Source organism: Rhynchophorus ferrugineus, unplaced genomic scaffold, assembly GCF_030347505.1.
Source record: "Rhynchophorus ferrugineus isolate W39M unplaced genomic scaffold, kcgeb_rfMv2 rfM2, whole genome shotgun sequence".
NCBI classification, from domain to species: Eukaryota; Metazoa; Arthropoda; class Insecta; order Coleoptera; family Curculionidae; genus Rhynchophorus; species Rhynchophorus ferrugineus.
In genome coordinates, this window is record NW_027472581.1 from 76,728,950 (window position 1) to 76,752,185 (window position 23,236).

The 23,236-nt window shown below is 30.1% G+C and overlaps 7 protein-coding genes and 1 long non-coding RNA gene across 10 annotated transcripts; 4 read left to right on the forward strand and 4 right to left on the reverse strand.

Moving 5' to 3' along the window:
* Window positions 1-1,112: 1,112 nt before the first annotated feature.
* LOC143190522 (uncharacterized) lies at window positions 1,113-3,247 on the reverse strand. Its single transcript, XM_076394863.1, has 4 exons — window positions 3,099-3,247; window positions 2,662-2,797; window positions 1,343-2,605; window positions 1,113-1,289 (listed from the first exon to the last, which is right to left on the reverse strand). The coding sequence occupies exons 1-4, from the start codon at window positions 3,108-3,110 to the stop codon at window positions 1,153-1,155; spliced, it is 1,548 nt and encodes a 515-aa protein (XP_076250978.1). The 5' UTR covers window positions 3,111-3,247; the 3' UTR covers window positions 1,113-1,152.
* A 2,335-nt stretch (window positions 3,248-5,582) lies between these two features.
* On the forward strand, window positions 5,583-10,787 carry Usp12-46 (Ubiquitin-specific protease 12/46). The gene is made up of 9 exons (XM_076394865.1): window positions 5,583-6,008; window positions 6,435-6,515; window positions 6,570-6,786; window positions 6,849-6,929; window positions 6,993-7,123; window positions 7,184-7,372; window positions 7,437-7,583; window positions 7,644-7,787; window positions 8,429-10,787. Exons 1-9 carry the CDS (start codon window positions 6,006-6,008, stop codon window positions 8,534-8,536), a joined length of 1,101 nt encoding a protein of 366 aa, XP_076250980.1. The 5' UTR covers window positions 5,583-6,005; the 3' UTR covers window positions 8,537-10,787.
* A 446-nt stretch (window positions 10,788-11,233) lies between these two features.
* Window positions 11,234-14,818, forward strand: LOC143190520 (uncharacterized). 3 transcript variants are annotated; one of them, XM_076394860.1, is made up of 5 exons: window positions 11,256-11,322; window positions 11,377-11,486; window positions 11,541-11,825; window positions 11,880-12,194; window positions 12,308-14,818. In XM_076394860.1, exons 3-5 carry the CDS (start codon window positions 11,622-11,624, stop codon window positions 14,264-14,266), a joined length of 2,478 nt encoding a protein of 825 aa, XP_076250975.1. In that variant the 5' UTR covers window positions 11,256-11,322; window positions 11,377-11,486; window positions 11,541-11,621; the 3' UTR covers window positions 14,267-14,818. The 3 variants fall into 3 exon arrangements, with proteins under 3 accessions (XP_076250974.1, XP_076250975.1, XP_076250976.1); XM_076394861.1 differs by having other exon boundaries at window positions 11,261-11,486; window positions 12,308-13,789; window positions 13,914-14,478; XM_076394859.1 differs by having other exon boundaries at window positions 11,234-11,486.
* LOC143190526 (uncharacterized) lies at window positions 14,695-16,061 on the reverse strand. The gene is made up of 5 exons (XM_076394866.1): window positions 15,903-16,061; window positions 15,631-15,827; window positions 15,269-15,569; window positions 14,965-15,149; window positions 14,695-14,911 (listed from the first exon to the last, which is right to left on the reverse strand). Exons 1-5 carry the CDS (start codon window positions 15,938-15,940, stop codon window positions 14,778-14,780), a joined length of 855 nt encoding a protein of 284 aa, XP_076250981.1. The 5' UTR covers window positions 15,941-16,061; the 3' UTR covers window positions 14,695-14,777.
* A 153-nt stretch (window positions 16,062-16,214) lies between these two features.
* Window positions 16,215-17,406, forward strand: LOC143190530 (uncharacterized). The gene is made up of 2 exons (XR_013004263.1): window positions 16,215-16,446; window positions 16,504-17,406. It is a non-coding gene; the product is annotated as an uncharacterized LOC143190530 (long non-coding RNA).
* Window positions 17,407-18,104: 698 nt separating this feature from the next.
* On the forward strand, window positions 18,105-19,147 carry RpL21 (Ribosomal protein L21). The gene is made up of 3 exons (XM_076394869.1): window positions 18,105-18,245; window positions 18,439-18,677; window positions 18,866-19,147. The coding sequence occupies exons 2-3, from the start codon at window positions 18,442-18,444 to the stop codon at window positions 19,107-19,109; spliced, it is 480 nt and encodes a 159-aa protein (XP_076250984.1). The 5' UTR covers window positions 18,105-18,245; window positions 18,439-18,441; the 3' UTR covers window positions 19,110-19,147.
* A 1,450-nt stretch (window positions 19,148-20,597) lies between these two features.
* LOC143190529 (large ribosomal subunit protein eL21) lies at window positions 20,598-21,551 on the reverse strand. The gene is made up of 3 exons (XM_076394870.1): window positions 21,479-21,551; window positions 21,073-21,311; window positions 20,598-20,883 (listed from the first exon to the last, which is right to left on the reverse strand). Exons 2-3 carry the CDS (start codon window positions 21,306-21,308, stop codon window positions 20,640-20,642), a joined length of 480 nt encoding a protein of 159 aa, XP_076250985.1. The 5' UTR covers window positions 21,309-21,311; window positions 21,479-21,551; the 3' UTR covers window positions 20,598-20,639.
* Window positions 21,552-21,867: 316 nt separating this feature from the next.
* On the reverse strand, window positions 21,868-23,035 carry LOC143190519 (TIP41-like protein). The gene is made up of 4 exons (XM_076394858.1): window positions 22,796-23,035; window positions 22,557-22,736; window positions 22,285-22,504; window positions 21,868-22,179 (listed from the first exon to the last, which is right to left on the reverse strand). Exons 1-4 carry the CDS (start codon window positions 22,969-22,971, stop codon window positions 21,925-21,927), a joined length of 831 nt encoding a protein of 276 aa, XP_076250973.1. The 5' UTR covers window positions 22,972-23,035; the 3' UTR covers window positions 21,868-21,924.
* Between the last annotated feature and the right edge of the window lie 201 nt (window positions 23,036-23,236).

Genomic DNA, 23,236 nt, shown 5'->3' on the forward strand with positions numbered 1-23,236 from the left:
ATTAATATATTGTTACTAGTCGTTTCCGTCTAACCTACAATTTGTCTTTATGATAACTAGGTATATAACTAGGAGGACCCATCGGCCCTCTATCAGTTTCTGGTGAAATAATGTTTATACATGTCACTGCTATATTTTTAATAGATGCACCTCACTACAGAACACTACACAAGATCAGATGGTTTGATTCTTTTGAGTCTGTGTCCTGTTCTGGTGGTATCCAATAGTTGTAATATTTCAATATTCGTGTGAGGAGGGAGTCTTTCCTCATGCCCCCTTGCAATTCTCTTGATTTCTTGACTGACTGTGGGTATCTGAAGGTCTCGATGTAGATAATTAGTCCTATAGTATTTGGGTGCACCCACAATACCTCTCAGGACTTTGTTCTAAAAAATTTGTATTTTATTTATGTTACTCTTTGCCGAACATCCCCATAATTGAACTCCGTATGTCCTTAAAAGTTTCAGTATTTGCTTATATAATAGCAATTTTTTATGTACTGATAATTGCGATTTTCATCCACTTAGCCAATACATTTTTCTATATTTCAGTTCCAGTTCTTTTATTTTCTTCTTTATATGTTCCTTCCAGCGAAGTTTTGCATCTAGATTCATTCTGACATATTTAACGTTGTTGCTATATGGAATGATAGTATTATTTAATGTTATTGGTGCTGTACGGTCTGTTTGTGGGTGAACACGTACAGATTTACTTCCATATAGGTTTCAATATTTGCTTATAAAATAGCAATTTATTATGTACTGATAATTGCGATTTTCTTCCAATTAGCCAGTACATTTTTCTACACTTCAGTTTCCAGTTCTTTTATTTTCTTCTTTATACGTTCCTTCCAGCGAAGTTTTGCATCTAGATTCATTCTGACATATTTAGCATTGTTGCTATATGAAATGATCCTTATTCAATTCAAATTTAGTTCCAAAAAATCACTATTGCCTTGGTAAACTTTAAATCTAACATCAGTATGTTAGTTTTTGTATCAAATATCATTAATGTTTGTGAAATTAAATGAGATATAAAAAAACAACAATAGTTCTTCTTTAACCTATCATATAATTGATTGTTAACAAGTATATAAAAGTAAAATCACCGTGTTGCAATAACATATAACATCTTTATTTGGTAAAAAATAAATTAATAGTGAGAATTATGAGCTAAGGTACTTTCGTAATAGGCACTTGCACTAGCTGCTGAGGCCACTGCTGCAGCTGCGGAAGCCGCTGAAGCTGCAGATGCTTCGATGGCATTTGCCGTTGCGCCAGCCAACAGACCTAGTACAGAATATTGAATAAATAATTAGTTAATAAATCATACTAGCGCTTACCTGCTCCGAGTGCAGGAGCTGATGCTACAACTTCGGGTGCGGACAGACCAGCAGTCAAATAACCCGGCGAAGCTACACCAGCTGTTGCGATATCTAATGAACCCGGAGCTGCAGAAATATATCCTACAGATGCCGGGGCAACCGCAGCATAGCCAGGTACTCCTGCACCAGCAGCCACAACCCCCGTAGATGACAGACCAACGCCTATCTCTCCGCCTGTAGAAATTCCTGTTGATATAGAACCGCCAATGCCAGCTCCAGTCGATATGCCACCCGCACTAGCACCTCCGGCTGAAATAGATCCCGCCGATGATACTCCAGTTGTTATTGAACCAGCAGAAGATCCACCTGTCGTAATAGCTCCTGCAGAAACTGGACCAGTAGATATAGCTCCAGCAGACACTGGACCTGTTGATATACTACCAGCAGATACAGGGCCAGTAGATATAGCTCCAGCAGAAACTGGACCAGTAGATATAGCGCCTCCCGTCGATAAACCCGTTGATATAATTCCACCAGCACTTAAAGCAGACGACACTGATCCTGCAGACGCTAAACCAGTGGAAATAGCTCCTGCGTTGGCTAAACCCGTTAATATGGCACCTCCATCAGCAAGACCAGTCGAAATGGAACCACCAACAGCAGGACCGGTTGCTATAGAACCAGCAGTATCAAGTCCAGTTGATATAGATCCCGCTGTACCAAGGCCAGTTGAGATAGAGCCTCCAAAGGTAGGACCAGTTGATATAGATCCTGCTGTGCCAAGGCCAGTTGAGATAGAGCCTCCAAAGGCAGGACCAGTTGATATAGATCCTGCTGTGCCAAGGCCAGTTGAGATAGAGCCGCCAAAGGCCGGACCAGTTGCTATAGATCCTGCTGTGCCAAGGCCAGTTGAGATAGAGCCTCCAAAGGCAGGACCAGTCGCTATAGACCCAGCAGTGTCAAAACCAGTTGATATGGATCCGGCACTGGCTAAACCAGTTGATATGGAACCACCAGTCGTTATACCAGTTGATATAGAACCGCCAGTTGAAATGCCTGTTGAAATCGCTCCTCCAGTTGCTAAGCCGGTTGATATAGATCCGCCACTAGAAATTCCTGTCGATATAGCTCCGCCAGTGCTAAGCCCAGTTGATATAGCTCCTCCGTTGGCTATTCCCGTAGATATACCTCCACCGGAAGCAAGCCCTGTCGATATAGCGCTGGCGCTAGCAGAGGCGGCAGCAATTGCAGCAGCATCAATGGGTGAAGTCAGTACGGCACCTGTTTTAATAAATGTGTCAGATATATGCTTGATAAATAAAAGGTATTTTAATTACCAGAAGCGATAGCAGGAGCAGCTAAAGCTGCAGCGCCATAACCACCAGCTGCGAGGCCAGCTCTGCCTCCGTAACCAGACCGATATCTTCCGGGATGCGCGCTAACTATAGCAAGACCATAGAGAACCAAGAAAATCTGAAGGAATAAGTTAGTTTATTAAAATATTTGTTGTTCTTAGTCTAAACGCTTGGGCGTTTTATCAATAATGTGGTTCCAAGATGGCCGAGAGATCTCAATTATAAAGTATATCAGTTTTGGTAAGATAAAAATTTATTCATTATATCAAATGTAATTTTTATTCAAATGCGAATAAAATTGGAATAACATTTTGCGCAAACTTCATACATTAACTAAGAAATCTGACTGTGAAGAACAAAAATAATCTAATTCACCCATAATATTTAAAAACGTATATTATATAAATAATATAACTTACCGCGCTTCTCATGGTGCTTTATTTCTTGTACCACTAACAAATGAACAATGTAACGGTTTCAGTCTAACCCTGACTTATATACTGATTTAGTTCACGTTGGCCTTCAGGTGCAATTTTGCATATTTTATTATCACATTATAAGACATAAGTTTCTGAAATATAAAAAGTGTATTTCATAATGATAAACCTGACAAATCCTTGTTGCATCAGCGCCAGATCTTTTCAAATCGCATTGTCCTGTTATTGACATAAGATACAGGCTTTCAGGCTCGATGAATATATTGCACGAATTCATATTAAATCTAGTAATATTAACACCGTGAATCAGATGAAATAAAATATGTAATAAACAAAATATATCATTGTCAGGCTTCTTCTTGTCTTGCAATTTTATACATTTAGAGAAACTGAAAGATATAGCTAATATTATTATGAATACTAAAATCCATAATTTTAGATACATTTATTGTTTTGTGATAATATAAGTCTCGTGGGAACGTACGGTATCCTATGGGTGTGTTAGTTAACCAACCTTCACTTAATTTTTATGGATAAATTTCCTTATAAATAATTTCAAAGCCACGATAATAAAAAGCCTGCTGATTAGTATAACAACAAAAAGTGTATTTTCTGAAATAAAATCTTAATTATGTATCAATCAATAAAATTAACAAATTAATAACTAACCGTTAATATCGATAAATTTTAGATACTTTAAGTATAACACTACTTAAATTTTCAATATATTCACAATTAATTATACATGAGAATTATTAAAGTTTCAAAAATTCAGTAATAAAACCGCTTTTTATTACATTTAATATAATATAAATAAATAATTTTTAATATATATATATATATATATATATATATATATATATATATATATATATATATATATATACATATAAATTTCAAGATCATACCCAAAATTAAAATCATAATAATTCAGTCAGTAAATAAAATATAATAATTAGTATATAATAGAATATGCCACATCTGTTTATTAGAGAAATAATTATACTAGTTATTTTGCAAATAAAATACTGGAATGTGCTACATATAGGTCATTATTTATTACTATATTTAATTCATCACTGACAAGCATGTGCTTAACCGGATTTAGAACAAATTAAACGTGAATGAGAATGTGACATTTGTATAATATGAATATTACTCATAATTTTTCACTTGGACATGTCATGTTACTAACCAGAAAATGTTTTATATACTCAAATATAAACTAACATGTAAGCAAAATTAGCAATTTTACTATCAAAATAACATAACATATTCAAAAAGATATAATTATCATAAATAAATTATTGTCATTTCATTTAATTGCTGTTGTGTAATTGTTCCTTTTCAAGATAGGGAAAGCTTGATTTAAAGGCAGTTATATAAAACTATTATATGATACCAATATCAGGTCAATAATAAGAAATATTACATTAAATTAGCATACTGTTTGCTAAATAATACCCAATGTTTCAATATCTTTTACTTTAATATTACATTCACACCTGTATGTACAACTTTAAATAGTACTAATTAATATAATATATTTAATAGGTATAAATATCTGCAGAATATTATTTAATTAATATAGTATTTGAACACTCAGAACATTCTATAATACATTCTTCTTCACTAAGATGCTCCTCACTAATAACAAAATTATCTCCACAACGGCATAAGTACTTAAATATTCCTTCTGAATTTAATGTAATATTCTTTTTATTGAGTTGTGCATAAATTAATGTCTGTCGATCACAAGTATTTGCCAACAATAATGCGTCGTAATCCTTTCTTAATTTTTCATCCCTTAGGGTCTTGTAAGCTTTGTCTAATCTCAAAAACTTGTCATTTGACTCTGATCCTTTATCAGGGTGATATTGTCTTACTAAGTTCATAAATTGTCTCTTGATTTCATCTGCTGTCGCATTCTTAGAACAATTTAGAATAACATAATAATCCTCCATAATAATAATGCGTCGTAATCCTTTCTTAATTTTTCATCCCTTAGGGTCTTGTAAGCTTTGTCTAATCTCAAAAACTTGTCATTTGACTCTGATCCTTTATCAGGGTGATATTGTCTTACTAAGTTCATAAATTGTCTCTTGATTTCATCTGCTGTCGCATTCTTAGAACAATTTAGAATAACATAATAATATTCCATATAATTCTATGACAGATATTACAAGGAATACATATATCAAAGCAAAATTTAAATTTTTATTATATATTAAAGTAGAACATATTTTAAAGTTAGGTTAGCAATAAATCTTCTTCTTTTACAAATAAATCCTTTAAATTTTAACTTTATATAAATTTGACTAAAACAAACATTATGTTTAATTTTAAGATATTATAACAAGGATATTAATAAAAATATATTTTTTTAAAGTATGTATATAAAAATACAATTATATGACAAAACATGAACTTGCATTAATAGTTTAGACAACTATTTATACTTAGTACCAGTTCTAAAATTTATTTATACATATGTGCATTTGGAACGGCCGCTTTTATATATAATAAAAATTATAATATACATAAAGTATTCTATTTGTTATAAGTTTATCTATATATGTTATTGCCGGCAACGATTAACTTTATAGAGTAAGTTTCCGTATGTATTCCTACAAATATGTAGAAATATTTTAATTAAACACTTTACAAACAACACCTTCACTTGATTTCAATAATAATTTTAAAAATTTAATTTTCCAAAAGAAACTAAAAAAACAATAACGACTTCTATGTTTTAACCTAATAATTCGAACTCGTTGGCTATCGACATGTTAACAGCTGTCAAATGGTACGATAATGGGGCAGAATTGTTTATTATTTGTGTTAATCCACAAATTTTTAACTTAAACGTAATGGATTAGTTAATAAAATATGGTAAGTATACAGTCCCTTTGTTGCAATCATATATGTTATTAATTATGTTGTACAATATGTATTTAATAAATGGTGCTTCCAACGTATCCTGTATTTGCCTTTAAAACGATTATTTACATTTCATACCATATTACCGTGTTTTTTAAAACATACTTGATAACACATATGTTCATATTTAGTTATTATGCGAAAAATGTATAAAGAAAAAAGTGGATGTTCATTTTGTAGATGTTACATTTGTATACTAAACACAGTAAGTTGTAATTAATTACATCATAGATTCAAATTTAATCAAAAATGTATTAAACATCTAAAACTACTCAAATTTAGAACTGTCAAAGAAATATACAATTATGGACTTAAGAAAATATGTTGACTGTATTTTTAATAAAATAATTTATATTTAATATTTACTTTATTCATTAGGGCGCGAATATATCTCAATTAGAAAGAGATATTGGATCCGAACAGTTTCCATGTAATGAACATTACTTTGGACTAGTCAACGTAAGTAATGAATTTGATTAGTAAATTCAAGCTAATTCATTATCTTGTTTTCAGTTTGGTAATACTTGTTACAGCAATTCAGTACTTCAAGCTCTATATTTTTGTAAACCATTTAGAGACAAAGTACTGGAATATAAGGCAAAAAACAAGAGAACCAAGGAAACATTACTCACTTGTTTAGCCGATTTGTTTCACAACATTGCTACCCAAAAGAAAAAAGTGGGCTCAATTGCACCCAAAAAATTTATTGCTAGGTTACGAAAAGAGAAAGGTCAGTATAATGTAAAAACATATATCCAAAGTAAAAAATATTATTTGAGTATTTTATTTTAGAGGAGTTTGATAATTACATGCAACAAGATGCACATGAATTTTTAAACTTTCTAATAAACCATATTAGTGAAATTATTTTAGGTAAGTACATTCAGTTAGATGCTTGAACATGATCTTCATGTTTAATTTTGCTTGTTTTTAAAGCTGAAAGGCAACAAAACACAACAAATAATACAACCAATAACATTAACAAATCAAAAGGGTCTGGTGAAAATGGTACAACCACTACGTCTCATAACCAACCAGAGCCAACTTGGGTACAGGAAATATTTCAGGTATATATATTTCACAAAATCTAAAAAAAAATCATTATATATTTATTCCTTATATTTTAGGGTATACTTACAAGTGAGACAAAGTGCCTGAATTGTGAAAATGTAAGCAGCAAAGACGAGGATTTTTTTGATTTGCAAGTAGACATAGAACAAAATACATCAATCACCCACTGTTTAAGGTGTTTTAGTGACACTGAAACATTATGTAGCGATAACAAATTCAAGTGTGATAATTGTTGTAGTTATCAGGTATGCTATTTTATAATTGTAAGAGTTGCAATTAATTATCTTAATACATTTTATGATATTGCAGGAAGCCCAAAAAAGAATGAGGGTTAAAAAGTTGCCAACGATACTTGCATTACATCTTAAAAGATTTAAATATGTAGAACAGTACAATAGGCATATAAAAGTTTCACATAGGGTAGTTTTCCCATTAGAACTTAGGTTATTTAATACTGTGAGTAACAATTGAAAAAAAATCAGTGAAGGCAAAAACATTTTTTTGTATTTCTTTTAGTCGGATGATGCAGTGAATCCGGATAGGTTATATGATTTAGTAGCAGTTGTGATACATTGTGGAAGTGGGCCTAATCGTGGTCATTACATTAGCATAGTAAAAAGTCATGGCTTTTGGCTGTTGTTTGATGATGACCAAGTTGATGTAAGTATCCTTTTCACATATATGAGACAAATTCACTGACCTATTACATGTCCTTCAAATAATTATCTGTACTAAATATCGCATCTCAATAAGTCAATCTTCTCACTAATAAAATAATTACTTTTAGTTAAAATCCAATAATTTTCTATCTTTCTTATCCTTTTTTCATAGAACAATTTGCCTTTGATTTCAAAATATACAACTGTGACAATAATTTCTTCATTTAAATCAAAATTCTTCTCATGCAATATACATTTGAGGTCTGCCAACAACCATTAATCAGTGGGGGCCAGATCTGAACTATTTTAAGGGTGGCAAAATAATTCGAAAGGCGATTCATTCAATTTGACCATTGTATTTCTGGAATTGTAACATTGTACATCATGTTTTAACGGGAGTTGTCTCATATTACTTATATGCTGTTTAATCACATTACTTTAACATTTAAAAATTAAAGCCAAATTACCAAGAAATCTTGACGTCTACTTTGAAGGTTAGAAAGGTTAAGTTAAATTTCGGAAAGTTAGTTGGTGGTGTCATCTATATATCAAGCTCGGGACTTATTGAGTGATAGTGTTTAGTGATATATAATGTGAATATAATAATGATTTCAAGAAGTACTTAGAATGTTTCATTTGTAGAAAATCGATTCATCAGCAATAGAAGATTTTTATGGTTTGACGTCAGACACGCAAAAATCATCCGAAACTGGATACATATTGTTTTATCAAAGCCGAGAAAGCTTATGAGTTGCCATTATTGCCTTACCTAATAGACCGATGAATTATTAAGTTACTTCGGCAACAATTTCTGGTAAAGCGAAGAGAAGCCAACAAGTTTATTGGAGAAACTGAAGATTTTCATTGGGATATCGTCAATATTTGATACGCGCATATAGACATAACAGAATTTATGGACATATTTGATACAGGTCTTCTTAATAACATGTCGAAAAAGTGCCATTTAAAAACTAAAGAACATTCATAAAAGCTGAAATTTAAAACCATAACTTCGTTTGAAAGCTTTCAATAAAAATATGTAATATCGAATTATTAAAGTTTTGTTTATTATCATAAAAAAAGATCTCTTTGTATAAATTGGTATTACATATTAAATGGGTCTGGTTTTAAGTGGAGGAAACCCTTAGAGTGTCTCAAAACAACTTAGTTTTACTTATATTTTAAATGTAGTAAAATAATTGTATCATTTAAAGGATTTTAACATCATTTTATTCAAACATTAAAAGTATAAAAATGTTTTTTACCAATATGGCATATATTTTCAAGCATCTTTGGCGTGGCGTTGACAAGTCAAGTTATCCTGTTCTTCTATTCCTGTTCTGATTTTTGAGAACTGTATGCTTTTCCTTGTTGATACTTTGAATGGTTTATTCAATTTATTCGTAACTCTGAGAATGGGGGGCTTATTAAATATTCCTTCAACAAGGCAGTCAGGTGTTTTAAAGTTGTCGCGTTAGAATTTTCGTTAGCATAGCCACTCAAGGAGATCACCAAGTAGTTGTATAAAATGTTCACTTTTTCAATCTATGTTGAGATCGATGCTTTCTGCTATTTTCATCAGCTCTCTGTTTCTTGTCGGATAATTTCCATAGTTCGGCTTTGTTTTGGTTGAAAATAATATGGTAGTAAGGAACCAGAATGTAATTTTTCTTACAATACGGAGTCTAAAGCTCATTATCTTTTTCATGTGATTCAGCCTAACTGCTCTAGCTTCCCAACTCGCTGATTTACAGTGTGCAGGCTTCAACGCTCTCCACTACGCGTATTAAATATTAAATATTTTAATTTTTCATCTTGTTCAACATATTCCCAATATGTTATACTTTCACTGTATGAAGAAAGGCGATTTTTTGAAAATTGTTATGGGTTTTCTCCTTCTTAAAATGTAGCTTAAAGAAATATTAGCACAATTCATTTTGTATTTTTAACGTTATTGAGAAGATATATGAGAAAATGAAGTTTATTCCCTAAGATATCTTGATTTTCAATTTTATTATTCTTTTTAAAGACCGTACTATTAGCACTATTAAGTCTCATTTAATTATTATCGGAATATTTCTGTAGATAGGGTGTTTAGAGTTCCTTATGTTCTTTCATTCGTAAAAGCCAAAGCAACACAGATTTTAAACGCGCATTTACAAGATTACAATTAGAGTCCTTGTAAAAAGACGAATTATATTTTTATTTAGTGTGTAATTTAGTTTTTTCGTTTGTAAGTTATTTTAAATCGATTTTGTTGTGTAGATCTATACCAAAAAAAAGTTTAAAACAATTATTAGCGCGATATTCTGGTGTATATATATGTATATATATACGAGTGACTTTATTTTGGATTAAAGACTGCGGTCTTTTAACCAGTATTTTGGCACTATCTGGACACTGTTGCAAGAGCCGCCTCTAAAGCAGAATAATTAATTGCCATGACGAAATGTTACGGGTTCCAACGTCGACACCAGTATTATATTGTATGTATATGTTAAATTTACTAACTACTGAATCAATTTGTACAGTTGTGATGTAATTGTAAGTCAATCAAATTCAACGAAAACCGTACAAAAAAAAGATATAAAAACTCCTAATAAGTTGCAGATATTATATGAACTACCCATGGTAATTTGTTATGCTTAAGCTTCTTGTTTAATCCAATTTTGTATAATTAAGCTGATCTTGTAAGGTGTCCATCTCATTTCACTTTAATGGTATTCATAAAGAAAAAGAACTATTTCTAACCTGAACACTATGTAGCAATAAAAATGTTAAATCAAAAAATTGTATAAATATTACTTATAAATTGCCAATATGTCTAATATGTTAGGAAAGGAGATGTTAATATAAAGACGAGTCTATAACTTAGGCCTGTTTTGTAAACTTCTACTTGGAAAAACTTTTAGAGCGAATATAGCAAATACTGCTAAGCAGATTCTATTTTTATTTTGTAAATATGAATAAAATAAGTATAATAAATTATAATTATTAATTATTTTTTTTGCTATTCTTAAAAAAATTTAGTTATCCTATTATCCTGAACACCCTAGGATGTATAATAAATAACTATATATATATATATATATATATATATATATATATATATATATATATATATATATAAATTATAGGTGAAAATATTTAAATAAACTTATTTATAATTATATTGCAATTTAATGGCATTATGTTAAATAATGTAATTAAGGCATTCTGTGAAGAGCAACTTTTTAAATTAGTTTGATTTGAAAACAACTTTTATTTTTTCTTTTTATTGTTTTAAAATATATCCAAGGGAAATTACATTTTTTTCTCAACCATAAATTTTAATATCAATCAACATCTGAAATTAATGGAAATTATAATAAAAGTTACTAAATATGACACCTAGCTTTTTTGTAAGTACTCGACAAAAGTAAAATTAATTTTGTACTATGAATTTCCAATTTTTGAAAAGAATAATAAAGAACATAACCTTAACTTATATGTCAAAATAACTCGTTTTTTCGCGCTGTTTGGGTAAAACTACAAGGGTACAGAAATTTGTTTACATATTAAAAAATTATTCAATATGAATTTATCCAAAGGTATATGTTCATTTTGTCAGTGTATAACAAAAATTGTAGTTCCCGACAAAGCCAATTATGTTATATCAAAAATTAGTGAGTGTTTCGGCGATCGAATTAATGAGACAAAGGTGAAGTAATCAGGTATTATCACTGAATTATCATCATATATTTTATCGTTTTAGCTTATTGAAATAAAAAATGAAATAAAGGTTTGTCCAGTTTGTCTCTATGATCTTAAACAATTGGCACAATTGAAGCAAAATATGATTACTTTTAAAGCCTATAAGAAAAAATGCTCTTTGTGTATTACTAAAGAAGATTTGATATACATAAATAACTTATATTACTTTGACAGTACCACTCATCATATAACTCCAGCAAAAATTTCCAATGCTTGTCTGTGTCTTTCATGTTTAAAATATTTAGACTTATTCAAAAAAAACATACAAGCCCTATTAAATATGTTTGTAAGTATTTCCAAACTACAGTACTTCAAGAAGTTAATAATGTTTCTATTTTAGCCTAATTTATTTACAAATGAAAGCAATCGAAAGGGTAATAAAGCCAAAATAAGAGAAACAGTTAAATCAGAGAAAGTTCGACAAAAAGTAAAGAATCATAGCACAAATACTATTGCTGTAGCTCTTAATCATCTCAAACCTTTAAAAGATATGGAGTATAATGTCAAACAATATAAGGCTGATAGAAAAATATATGAAAAGATTGCCTTTGTCAGGCTTGAAAGTCTTAGAAAGTCTTTATTTGAAGATAGGCTATTAAGAAGTTATAATAGTGATAGTTCATTAACTGATTCAAAGAAGAAAATGAGAAAGAAGGTAAGTTATGTACAGGTATTTATACACATATTTAGTTGAATTAATTGTGTATATTTAAAATATATATGTTAAAGATGGTAATATTGGTTTATTAATTTGATTTATATTTTTAGTCTATCCCGAGAATCCAACTAAGTAAACAGAAACAAACTATAAAAACAACTTCCCCAAAACAATTATATGTAAATTTACTTCGAATTGACCCTGAAATCAAAGAGGAACCACTTGATGACTATAATACTGATGATTGTTTTAATCCTGACCAAGAAATTATAAATGAAATGGATTTCAGCATGAAATCACGTAAAAGTGTGAGTTTTTCTGATGTGTTAACTGTGGAAACAAAGGAACAGAAAAAGCATAATGTTGATGGTACGCCATTAAAATCTTTATTGAAATCTCATAAGCCATCACTCATTAACTTCATGGATACTATGTGTACCTCTGAAGAAAAGTCAGGAAACAGTGAAATTATCAATTCTGATTTTGTCCAATCTGACGATAATAACTTAGCTGAAATTCCACCTATACAAATCGGGCAGAATGAACAAAAGCCAGATACCACAGAAGATGAAAGTATATTAGATGAAGACCTTTCTGAAACAGAACAAATTGGAACAATTTTAAAATCTGAGAGCAATGCAGAAAAGCAACTTTTGTTAAATGTTGCAAAATCACCAGATAGTTCAGACAATGTTTATGTAAATGAAAATTCAAATGATACAGAAAAACCAAATGAAGGTTCTGAACAGTTTGTGTTAGAGCTATCTGATGATGAAGATGAAAGCATGGAAAAAACAGAAGAAAATGAAGTTTCTTCAACTAGCCCTGAGAAATCTGTTTCAAGTATTGCTGCTAGTACTATGGTAAATTTTAAATCTAATACAATATTAAGCAATATGGAAAATATACTAATTGATTGTCCAGATACTTCTGCTGAAGACAACAGTTTATATGAAATAAGTGAAGCAGAGCCGCCAATTAAAGCTGGCATAGATGACCAAAGAAGTGAGACCCCATTAGTGGATGATGTGCCTCAATGTCAGACTGATTTTTCTGTTAGTGAGAAACAGGAATCTAAGATTGATGAAAAATCTTCCATAGAGTCCGATAATGTTGTAACAGTAGTTGATGATGAAGCTATGCCATTTCTTGAAGTACCCATAGATTCTGAGGATGTAGTTAACAGTCAGGAAGAAATAACAGATAAAAAACCATCAAGTATCGACAGTGCATTTTTAACAGAAGCAGAACAAGAAGACAATATAGATAATCCTAATGGTGACCACATCTCTCTTCGATCTTCAAGCAATAGTTCGATGGATGAAATAACTAATGAGCCGAAAGATAAACAAATTAAACATGATGATGATAATGTTAACGTCCACAGCAATAAGGAAATCACTCAAAATGTAGAGTCTGAAACCATAGAACATAACTTAACTTTGAATAGTGAAATTACTAATCCAATAATTAAAAAAATTAAACACGATGATGATGTTAACGTCAATAAGAATAAAGAGACAACTGAAAATATAGAGTCTGAAACCAGAGAACATAATTTAAGTTCCAACGATGAAATTACTAATGCTTCAGTAGCTAAAAAAATTAATCCCGATAACGTTAACGTCAATAAGAATAAAGAGATAACTGAAAATGTAGAGTCTGAAACCATAGAACATAATTTAAGTTCGAATGATGAAATTACTAATGCTTCAGTAGCTAAAAAAATTAATCACGATGATGATGTTAATGTCAATAGGAATAAAGAGGCAACTGAAAATATAGAGTCAGAAACCATAGAACATAACTTCTTGGGCACTTCTCATCAATCTTCAATCAAGAGAAGTTCGAGTGATGAAATTACTAATGCTCCAGTAGCTAAAAAAATTAAGCATGATGGTGATGTTAACGTGAATATGAATAAAGAGACAACAGAAAGTGTAGAGACAGAAACCATAGAACATAATTCTTTCTTGGATATGTTAAATCCTGATAATAATAGAGAAAGTGACATAAGTGATTTGGCTAAAGATGTTGTTGAGACTATGTTAGAGAAATTGTGTTCATAATATTGAACAAGATTATTTCTAAATGTTTTGATGAATGAGGATTCATCGCAGGATGACCTCTACTATTAAAAAATGTAATGTGTGATAGATTTTCAAATAGGTACATGTCACATCATTGTTAAAGATAATCCATAAATATGATTACGATGAAATAAAGTAGTTCATGTTTCAAAGATTGTATGCATGCCTCAACAATTAAATGTTTATAGTCATTTTCTTGCACTATTTTAATAATCTGAATTTCCCGTAAAAAAGTTAATTTACGTTTTATGTTTATGACCCATATATATTAAGGAACATTGTCTTAAATGTGTATATACCATAGACTCATTAGATATGTAGTAAAAGAATCTTATCTAGCTAGTATTTAAATAAATCACTCTGAATAGTAATACTGATCTTATTCACCTAGAATGAAAACAAAAGTGTAAACAACCTCCATCACATTATTTTATTATCTTATAAAGAAATCACTAGATATGTAGTGAAAACATTTAGTATATTTTACAGGTTATCTACTATTATTCGATGTTAATAAATTAATCAGAGCTGCTTTTTCCTTTTCTTTCTTCTTTACAATGTCAATACATCTATTCCTCCATGAGCTCTTCCGCAGTTTAATTGGTCGACTGCCTACATAACGACCTATGAACAAATAAACATAAGAATTTAAAATATTATAACACATGAAAGCTTACCATCCATCTCCTTCATAGCTTTGGTAAAATCTGCTGGGTCTTTAAAACTAACGAAACCATAGCCTTTAGTTTTATTTGTCCGTTTATCTCTTATAACTTTAGCCCTTTGAAAAGAGGGATATTTATTAAATGTTCTAGTTAATAGTTCATCTGTAACATCATTACCTAAATCACCACAAAAGATTCTGAAAAAAAATCCATTTAATTCTCATGACTAAAATCTAAATCGCTAACTGGAAAGCTTATCTTAAAATAAATTTTTTTAATTGACAAAAAACATTAGTATACATATGCTGTTATATACCTGAAATCATCTTCTGCCCAATCAGCTAATGATGAATCTTCCCAAGTTTGCCCGCCAGCAGTTCTAATTAACTTCCGGTTTTTAGAACCTCTTCTTTTATAATCCTCTGGACCAAATGATTGTAAGGCACTACTTGCCTTGCCCTGTGAAATAGCTAATTCTGCGCTGACCTTTTCATTTTTTAATTTCTTCAACTTTTTTTCAACTTCTGATTGTAATGCAAGGAAATCGACTGCTGCTTGTTGTTGCTGTGTTGATGTAGTAGAGGCAGTAGCCTGAGTAACTGTCTTTTGTGCAGGTGCTAGAAATTAAAAATTTAATGGTTTAGCTCAAATACTATAGATTGTAAAAATAAGTATTACCATGATATATTGTTGGTTTAGCTGACACAACTGCTGGTTGAGCTGTTATAACAGATTGTGTATTAAATATTTTTTTCCCAACTTGATGGGGAACTAATAAAGGAGGTTGTGGAGGTGGAGGAATATTTCCAAAACCTGGAATATATGTTGGGCCATAAGCATTCATCATTGATTGCCCAGCGATCTCAGCTTCAAACCTAAAATAATTATTTTGAGGAGAAATATAAACACATACAAAAAAGTGATAAAATAAAATCATACAGTATACCAACCTGCTCATTTCATCTTCCATTCGTCGAAATTTATCCATAGTTGCTAACTTTTAATGAAATGAAAAACACAACAAACAATAATAGATAACACTGGCATAAAGCACAAAATATCAATATATATAATACCCTATTTTGTCGTCTTAAATCTATTGCTGACCAATAGCCATAGAGTAAATATAGAGGTTTAACTTAAATAGGTTAAATTGACGAAATGTTTTGCGTGGTCCAATCAATGGCGGCTCTGAGACCACTTTTTTGATTGGTTTATTTGAATTGGCCTACGAAGGCATTTGATTGGTTCATTTCTATAACGCCATTGTTTGTTTGAGTTTGTTTACGACGACATTTTTGTATGTAATATAAAATACGATTAGCATTCTTGTGTCTTAAATATAATCACTATTATTCGATTTTAATGTATCTTCATTCTCAAAAATGTTGTGTATCCAGTGTTTGTGCGGAAATAAAAACCGGACGTAGTTTTCCTTGGCAGAAACACCGCAAGTTAGCAAGGATTTGTGTGACTTAGCATTGCTTTTACCTGGTACGTATACAATTATTTATATAAAGCATTTGTGTTCATATATATTATTATTTACAGCAATATAACAGAAGAAATTATGAACATATTACCTACACTCTAAATCCAAAATGTGTCCAAATAAGTCAATGGTAAAATTACATTGAAGGTAAATGTAATTATACTACATGAAAAATTTTTGTTACCCTTTAAAAAGTTATTTGTAAAGTGCCATCATTTTAAAACTTAATTATTTTGAAGAGGTTCATTTGCTTAAAACTAATGTATGTTGGTCAAGATATTTATATTAATATTTTGGCTTAAGGCTCCTTAACCGAGATAACTTTTTCAACAAGGTGAGCTTGATTTTATAAACAAGAGATTATCATGATATTGATTATATTGCTTATAGATGCCTAAGGTGTCTTTTTAACTCCTCGATTTTACCATAATAAGAGCGCAGCAGTAATTTTGAAATTTATCATGTTTTAATTTTTTGTTGCTGTTCTTTAAAGTATTGCTTTTTGGTATGTTTTCTCCATTCTGACATATATCATATGATTTAACTGTTTTAATTACCCATTCCATAATTTTTGCAATAACATTGTAAAAATAATAGTAACTTGCCTCAATACATTTTTGTGTTGAACAAGTAGGTAACATATTAACAGACTTTCAGCTGTACTGCTTTGCTTTCAGTATGAGCGAACAATAAGATATTACAATAAGATGAAATTTTAATACATCTTATTTGAATTGATAGCTCTAAACATATAAAAAAGGGGAAGAGCTATAGACAATTTTGATTATATTTATCATGAGATTTCAATTAGATTGCAGGAAATTTTTATATCCACATTATATCCATAATTATTTTTTATTTATATACATTATATATATATATATATATATTCTTATGTATTAGCTTTTTGATATTATATAATATTTCTATTTGTACAGAATTTTATATTAATAAATGGTTTTGAAGTTACATTTTGGTTTTATTTAAAATTTAATTGGTCAATAGAATGTGACGTCAGAGATTAGTCACGTGGTAGGTATGAAATCGTCGACCAATGAGATGCTGCCCTTATAAAATATTTTCATTACAGGTGCCTGTAATGTTAATTTAAACTAACCAATGAAATTCAGGGAAATGACGCTCTCAGCGCCTTTCTGCTGAGACCACACAAAAACAATTTTGAAGTTATTTGTAGTAAGTTAACACTCTATATGCCAATAGCACAGAACATAAAGTAATATGTAATATTGTAATGTATAATTACTTTATGGTAGTGAATGACCAATATAATATATATATTTTTTGACATTAGAGTATTATTTTATGTTACTCATGTTTATTTAGGACCTACACAGTGATAATTAATAGTTTGCCGAAAATATGTATATTTTTCTTGACCAATACTTTTCTCCATATTTTATCAAAAAAGAAAATTAAAGATGTTTTTTAAAAAATAAAATAACTATATTTGTAATAATTCTTTAAAATTTCTGTACTTCAATTTAAATTAATTTTTTATGCATTTTAAATGTTTATAAAAAATATAGAAAATTTATAAATATATATAATTTTTTAAATAATTAATAATTTTTAATAAATATAATTTTAACACATATCGATATCTTTTTGCATCGATATATGAATATTTTTATTTATTTTCTAAACTTCTTCACTTTGACCAAAATAATAGAAGAAATATTTATGGAGTAATTTCACTAATTTCTACTCTGTGGATTATTAAAAGAAGAAATTCTGGCGGCCATATTTCTCTCTCTTTTCGATCTTGATTGCCTGAGGTCAGGTAAGAGTTTTTCCCTTTTCCACTTTATTTTGTTTTTCAATTAATTTTGTAATATATTTTTATTATGCATACATCATACATTTAGCATATTTACAAAAGCTTCATAAATATCACTTCGTTCATCCGATACCAACAACATAAAGTGTGATCGGATTCTAACCTAAAATTTAATTTCTCCAACGTTGATTTTCAGAAAATGACGAACTCCAAGGGTTACCGCCGCAGTACCAGAGATTTATTCTCTCGTAAATTCAAGGAACATGGAGTTATACCTCTGTCTACATATATGAAAGTCTATAAAATTGGAGACATTGTAGACATAAAGGGTAATGGGGCAGTACAAAAAGGTATGCCCTACAAGGTCTACCATGGAAAAACTGGACGCGTTTTTAATGTAACTGCACATGCTTTGGGTGTGATTGTAAATAAAAGGTGAGATTATTTTATGTGTTCAGTCTTATGGTGTTGGTAATTCATTTAATGATGACTTTTATTTAGAATCTCTTTTGGAGATAATGAAAATTTTATTTAAGAGGACGTAATACTGATTTTCGCTACGTTTTTAAATGCATGATTGCTAAATGTATTCAATTATTTTTATTCCAATTGTTTGCTTTCAGAGTAAGAGGTAAAATTATCCCCAAAAGAATAAACATTAGAGTGGAACATGTGAAACATTCGAAGTGCAGAAAAGACTTCTTAGAAAGGGTAAAACAGAATGAAAAACTTCGCCGCGAAGCTAAGGAAAAAAATGTTAAAGTAAATCTTAGGAGGCAACCAGCACAACCAAGAGCTGCACATATTGTCAATGGAAGTGAGGGATCCATTAATCTAGCTCCTATTCCATATGAATTTATTGCCTAAATTTTAGTTTTTTGAAAAATAAAAATTTTAAGAACAAAGTTTTTTAATTTTTCTCTGAAACTCCTAACTAAATAGTCCTAATTATCATATTTATTACATCTCAGTAATCCTCTGTCAATTCACGAGTTTTACAGAAATATAATTCTGATGTCAAGCGTAGATCATAAATATGTGAATTTGTTTTTCAGTAACATATAAGGATAAAAACAAAGCTTGAGTAAGGTTTTCAAAACAGAATTTGTAGTACCTTCAGTATTGAGAATTAATGAAATATGAGATAAAGATGGTGTTAGTAACAGTATCTTTCGAGTCATAGCCTTTGTCTTATTTAAAATATAAAAGTCCATCAGCCTTAGAATAACTTCATATCATCTTCATACTATCGTTATACATTTGTATAACGATAGTAGGTTAAATTGGAAACATCATGTTAGACAAAAAGCCGAGCGGATTAAACTCAAAGTAAAGCAACTGTACTGATGATTGGTTTATCAGTCAATAATAAAGCCTATTTGGACCTATTGGGTGCAAATATGGGGTTGCACTAAAACATTAAACCAACTAGTAATCCAACGCACCCAAAACAAAGTTCTACTATTAATTACCAATGGTTATAGCTACGTAACCAACGATTAGCTGAACGATGACCTCTCAATCAAATGTATAAACGAAGTGAACCAATATTTCGCCCTAAAACATGAAATAAGGTTGTTAAATCACAGCAACGTAGAAGCAGCTACTGGACAACGCGCAGGAAATCAGAAGATTGAAACGAACCAGACCACATGAACTTGTTTAGTGTATATTTAACTTTAACTTAAATAGATTAGTTCTATTTTATTTTGGGAAATATATAATGATGTATTAATCACTTACTCACCTTGCAAGTTCAACAGAACAGTATTAATAAATTAATTTGCAAATTAAGATTGTACTATGCATATTTAATATAAGACGTAATTAATTTAAAAAAATGTATTCTGCCGTTTTAACGGCCTCATATAATCAATCTGCCAAATTGTCATCGTTTCCAAATCCAAGCAGTTATCTACGTTTCAAAAATGCAGACGCTAAAAAGGGAGGTTTATAGTAGTTACCACACAACTTTAGGTACAAAAGGTCACCATGCTGAACAAAAATTTTGTGAAATAACTAGTAGAACCATGCCAAATTTCACGCGTCCAGGTTTCCTTTAAAAAGGAAGTCAAAATTTTCGTTAAGTTGATTAATTTATGGACTATTGTCTAATAAAAAAACTTGTATTTCATTGTATATTCCTTAAAACTGTTCGTATATATAGGAACATAATATCAAATCGAGCTTGTAAACTAGTATCTAAGAAATACATTTCTGAGCAGAGACAGGCAGCAGCACAGGCAGAAAAAATAAGACAGGGCTTTTAAGTTATTAAAATCTACAGTAATATGTATAACTGAAATTTAATAATCCTCAATTAGCTAGCTGTAGTAAAGAAAATAAAATAGTCAGTAAAGAAAATTTTAAATTATATTTTTGTTATAAAATTATAATTTAAGCAATAAATTCATATGGGATTGGAGCTAGATTAATGGATCCTTCACTTCCATTGACAATATGTGCAGCTCTTGGTTGTGCTGGTTGCCTCCTAAGATTTACTTTAACATTCTTTTCCTTAGCTTCGCGGCGAAGTTTTTCATTTTGCTTTACTCTTTCTAAAAAGTCTTTTCTGCACTTGGAATGTTTCACATGTTCCACTCTAATATTTATTCTTTTGGGGATAATTTTTCCTCTTACTCTACAACATAAATAAAATTTCAGATAATTATATAAATAAATCAAATCATATATTTTAAATAACATATATATGTTACAAAAATATCAACATATCAAAACAAATATCAGTATCTCAAAAGAGATTCTAAACAAAAATCATCTTTTGAGAAACTAATAACATTACTGGTATTGCAAAATATTCTAAACTCACCTTTTATTTACAATAACGCCCAAAGCATGTGCAGTAACATTAAAGACCCGACCTGTCTTCCCATGGTAAACTTTGTATGGCATACCTTTTTGAACAGCTCCATTACCTTTAATATCTACAATATCTCCAATTTTGTAGACTTTCATATATGTGGAAAGAGGAATAACTCCATGTTCCTTGAATTTTCGGGAGAATAAATCCCTGGTACTGCGACGATAACCTTTTGAGTTGGTCATTTTCTATAATAAAATAATATGACAATATTGAGGTTAGTATAGTACTGTGTTATTTGGCCAGATACTAAATCTCAATAAGTGATAATATAAGTAGCGGAATATAATTTACAAAATGTGGTATGCTATATAAAATAACAGTATTGTTATGAGAAACATGAATTATTTCATACCTAACACGTGTTCACTTGACAGAACAAAAGTGAAAAAACATTCCGCCATTTTGTCGCTTGGTGGTTTGAGCCAGTTTTGATAAAGGAAGAATTTGGCAAATGTTTTAAAAGACGATATTATTAATAATCCTTTAAAATTAAGTTTTTTAAAGATTAATTATAATGCTAAGTATATTTAATGTTTTTGAAAAATTATCGAAAAATATTTATATGATCGATATTTTTTCGGCATCCCTATAAACCAGATCTAATTAAAATTTAATATTAAATTTCATAACATAAAATCTTACATTACAGTTTCAATATTGAGCTTGACAAGTTAACAATATATACACGACAATATATAAAAGTATATTACTAGATGAGGTATCATTGCGAATAATAAAACCTTTTAATTCTAAATATATTATAACATTTACATAAATACATGTTTTTTAATGTAATATTTATTGCTTAGGAAATGTTATTTTTTCAGTTATAGACGTTCTGAGGGGCATATGCTGTGATAAAATATTGGGATCCCCAAATACTGTCAGGGGTAAATTGATTTCTTTCACGCCACATTCCTTATTTGTATATTCCCTAATGATAAAGTCTTTTGTGAAATCATGAAATACTCTGGTATCATTAACTCTAACCATAACACCATCCACACGTAAAAAGAACCGGTGAAGTATAAAGAATGAACTGGGCATTACTCTCTAAAACAAAATATTAATAATAGGTAGAAACTAATTAAAAGAAATAATAAATATGTTCAAGCATATTTACAAAAAATAATAACAAATAACAGTTTAGTTGCTTACAATTTTTATAGTACATGATGATATACCATTATCATGTAACTCATCTTCATATAGCATCATTTCATGGTAAAATAGTATTTTGTCTTTCCTTTTAAGCATTTCTATATCTATTTTGCCTTCTGTTGATTGAACCACAGCATCTTGTGATAATGTACCTCTATAATCAGTGCTAAATGTCCAATCAAAAGGTTTTATCTTTTGCTCAAGATGTTCTGATGACCTGCAGTAATATACTTATACAACCTCCCCTATTATTTTAAGACATCAAATACCTTGATTCTTGCCACTCTTGAGAACAAGCAACCTGTAATGACAATTTACCATTACATACTTTCTTTAAAGCGTCTAATGTATTAAATTCAATTTTTCCACCATTAGGATGAATTATGGTCAATATGTTTCTTGGAAATACCATTTCAGGTAAATGAGGCAAGTTTAAACAATTTGTAAATCTGAAATACATATTACCCTTTAGTTAATATCAAATATAATTAATTTTATTCATCCCTACAAACATAATAAGCATTGGCTTTCTGGATGAGTTTTGCATTGCTCACTTGTAGTACACAGTGAATGTAATATATGAGATTTTGTATATTTAAATAACCATCCGCAATAGGAGTATTCCTCGGCATCAGTCGGCAGCCTTTGTACATCTACTTCCCCTTTTACACTATTCACTGACATAATTAATAAACTGTAATGTTTATTTGTTGACGTTTGAAAACATAACCTAAAATCCTAAAATCTAAAGGAGATGACGTTCATTTAAGAATGATATAATCGACAAAACCGCAACCAGACAATAGGGATGCCGGAAAATATCGAAAACTATCTATCCGTAGATAGATATTTTTTCTTGATGCCCGACATTTCTAGCAGACAAATAACTTAATAATCCATCAAAGTTTTTATGCAAATCTATAATACAGAAAAATATAATACTGCAGTT

Coding starts and splice junctions, on each gene's coding strand:
- LOC143190522 (XM_076394863.1), bottom strand. Junction 2,606..2,661: donor TGCTCCTGCTATCGCTTCTG/GTAATTAAAATA, acceptor TTATTAAAACAG/GTGCCGTACTGACTTCACCC. Junction 1,290..1,342: donor AGCTCCTGCACTCGGAGCAG/GTAAGCGCTAGT, acceptor ATTCTGTACTAG/GTCTGTTGGCTGGCGCAACG.
- Usp12-46 (XM_076394865.1), top strand. Junction 6,516..6,569: donor ATTACTTTGGACTAGTCAAC/GTAAGTAATGAA, acceptor TCTTGTTTTCAG/TTTGGTAATACTTGTTACAG. Junction 7,584..7,643: donor AACTTAGGTTATTTAATACT/GTGAGTAACAAT, acceptor TATTTCTTTTAG/TCGGATGATGCAGTGAATCC.
- LOC143190520 (XM_076394859.1), top strand. CDS start 11,361: ATGAATTTATCCAAAGGTATATGTTCATTTTGTCAGTGTATAACAAAA. Junction 11,826..11,879: donor AAGCCCTATTAAATATGTTT/GTAAGTATTTCC, acceptor TTTCTATTTTAG/CCTAATTTATTTACAAATGA. Junction 12,195..12,307: donor AGAAGAAAATGAGAAAGAAG/GTAAGTTATGTA, acceptor TTATATTTTTAG/TCTATCCCGAGAATCCAACT.
- LOC143190526 (XM_076394866.1), bottom strand. CDS start 15,940: ATGGATAAATTTCGACGAATGGAAGATGAAATGAGCAG. Junction 15,570..15,630: donor TAAACCAACAATATATCATG/GTAATACTTATT, acceptor TTTAATTTCTAG/CACCTGCACAAAAGACAGTT. Junction 14,912..14,964: donor AGCTATGAAGGAGATGGATG/GTAAGCTTTCAT, acceptor ATTTGTTCATAG/GTCGTTATGTAGGCAGTCGA.
- RpL21 (XM_076394869.1), top strand. CDS start 18,442: ATGACGAACTCCAAGGGTTACCGCCGCAGTACCAGAGATTTATTCTCT. Junction 18,678..18,865: donor GGTGTGATTGTAAATAAAAG/GTGAGATTATTT, acceptor GTTTGCTTTCAG/AGTAAGAGGTAAAATTATCC.
- LOC143190529 (XM_076394870.1), bottom strand. CDS start 21,308: ATGACCAACTCAAAAGGTTATCGTCGCAGTACCAGGGATTTATTCTCC. Junction 20,884..21,072: donor GGCGTTATTGTAAATAAAAG/GTGAGTTTAGAA, acceptor TTTATGTTGTAG/AGTAAGAGGAAAAATTATCC.
- LOC143190519 (XM_076394858.1), bottom strand. CDS start 22,971: ATGTCAGTGAATAGTGTAAAAGGGGAAGTAGATGTACAAAGGCTGCCG. Junction 22,505..22,556: donor CAAGAGTGGCAAGAATCAAG/GTATTTGATGTC, acceptor ATATTACTGCAG/GTCATCAGAACATCTTGAGC. Junction 22,180..22,284: donor CATCATGTACTATAAAAATT/GTAAGCAACTAA, acceptor ATTTTGTTTTAG/AGAGTAATGCCCAGTTCATT.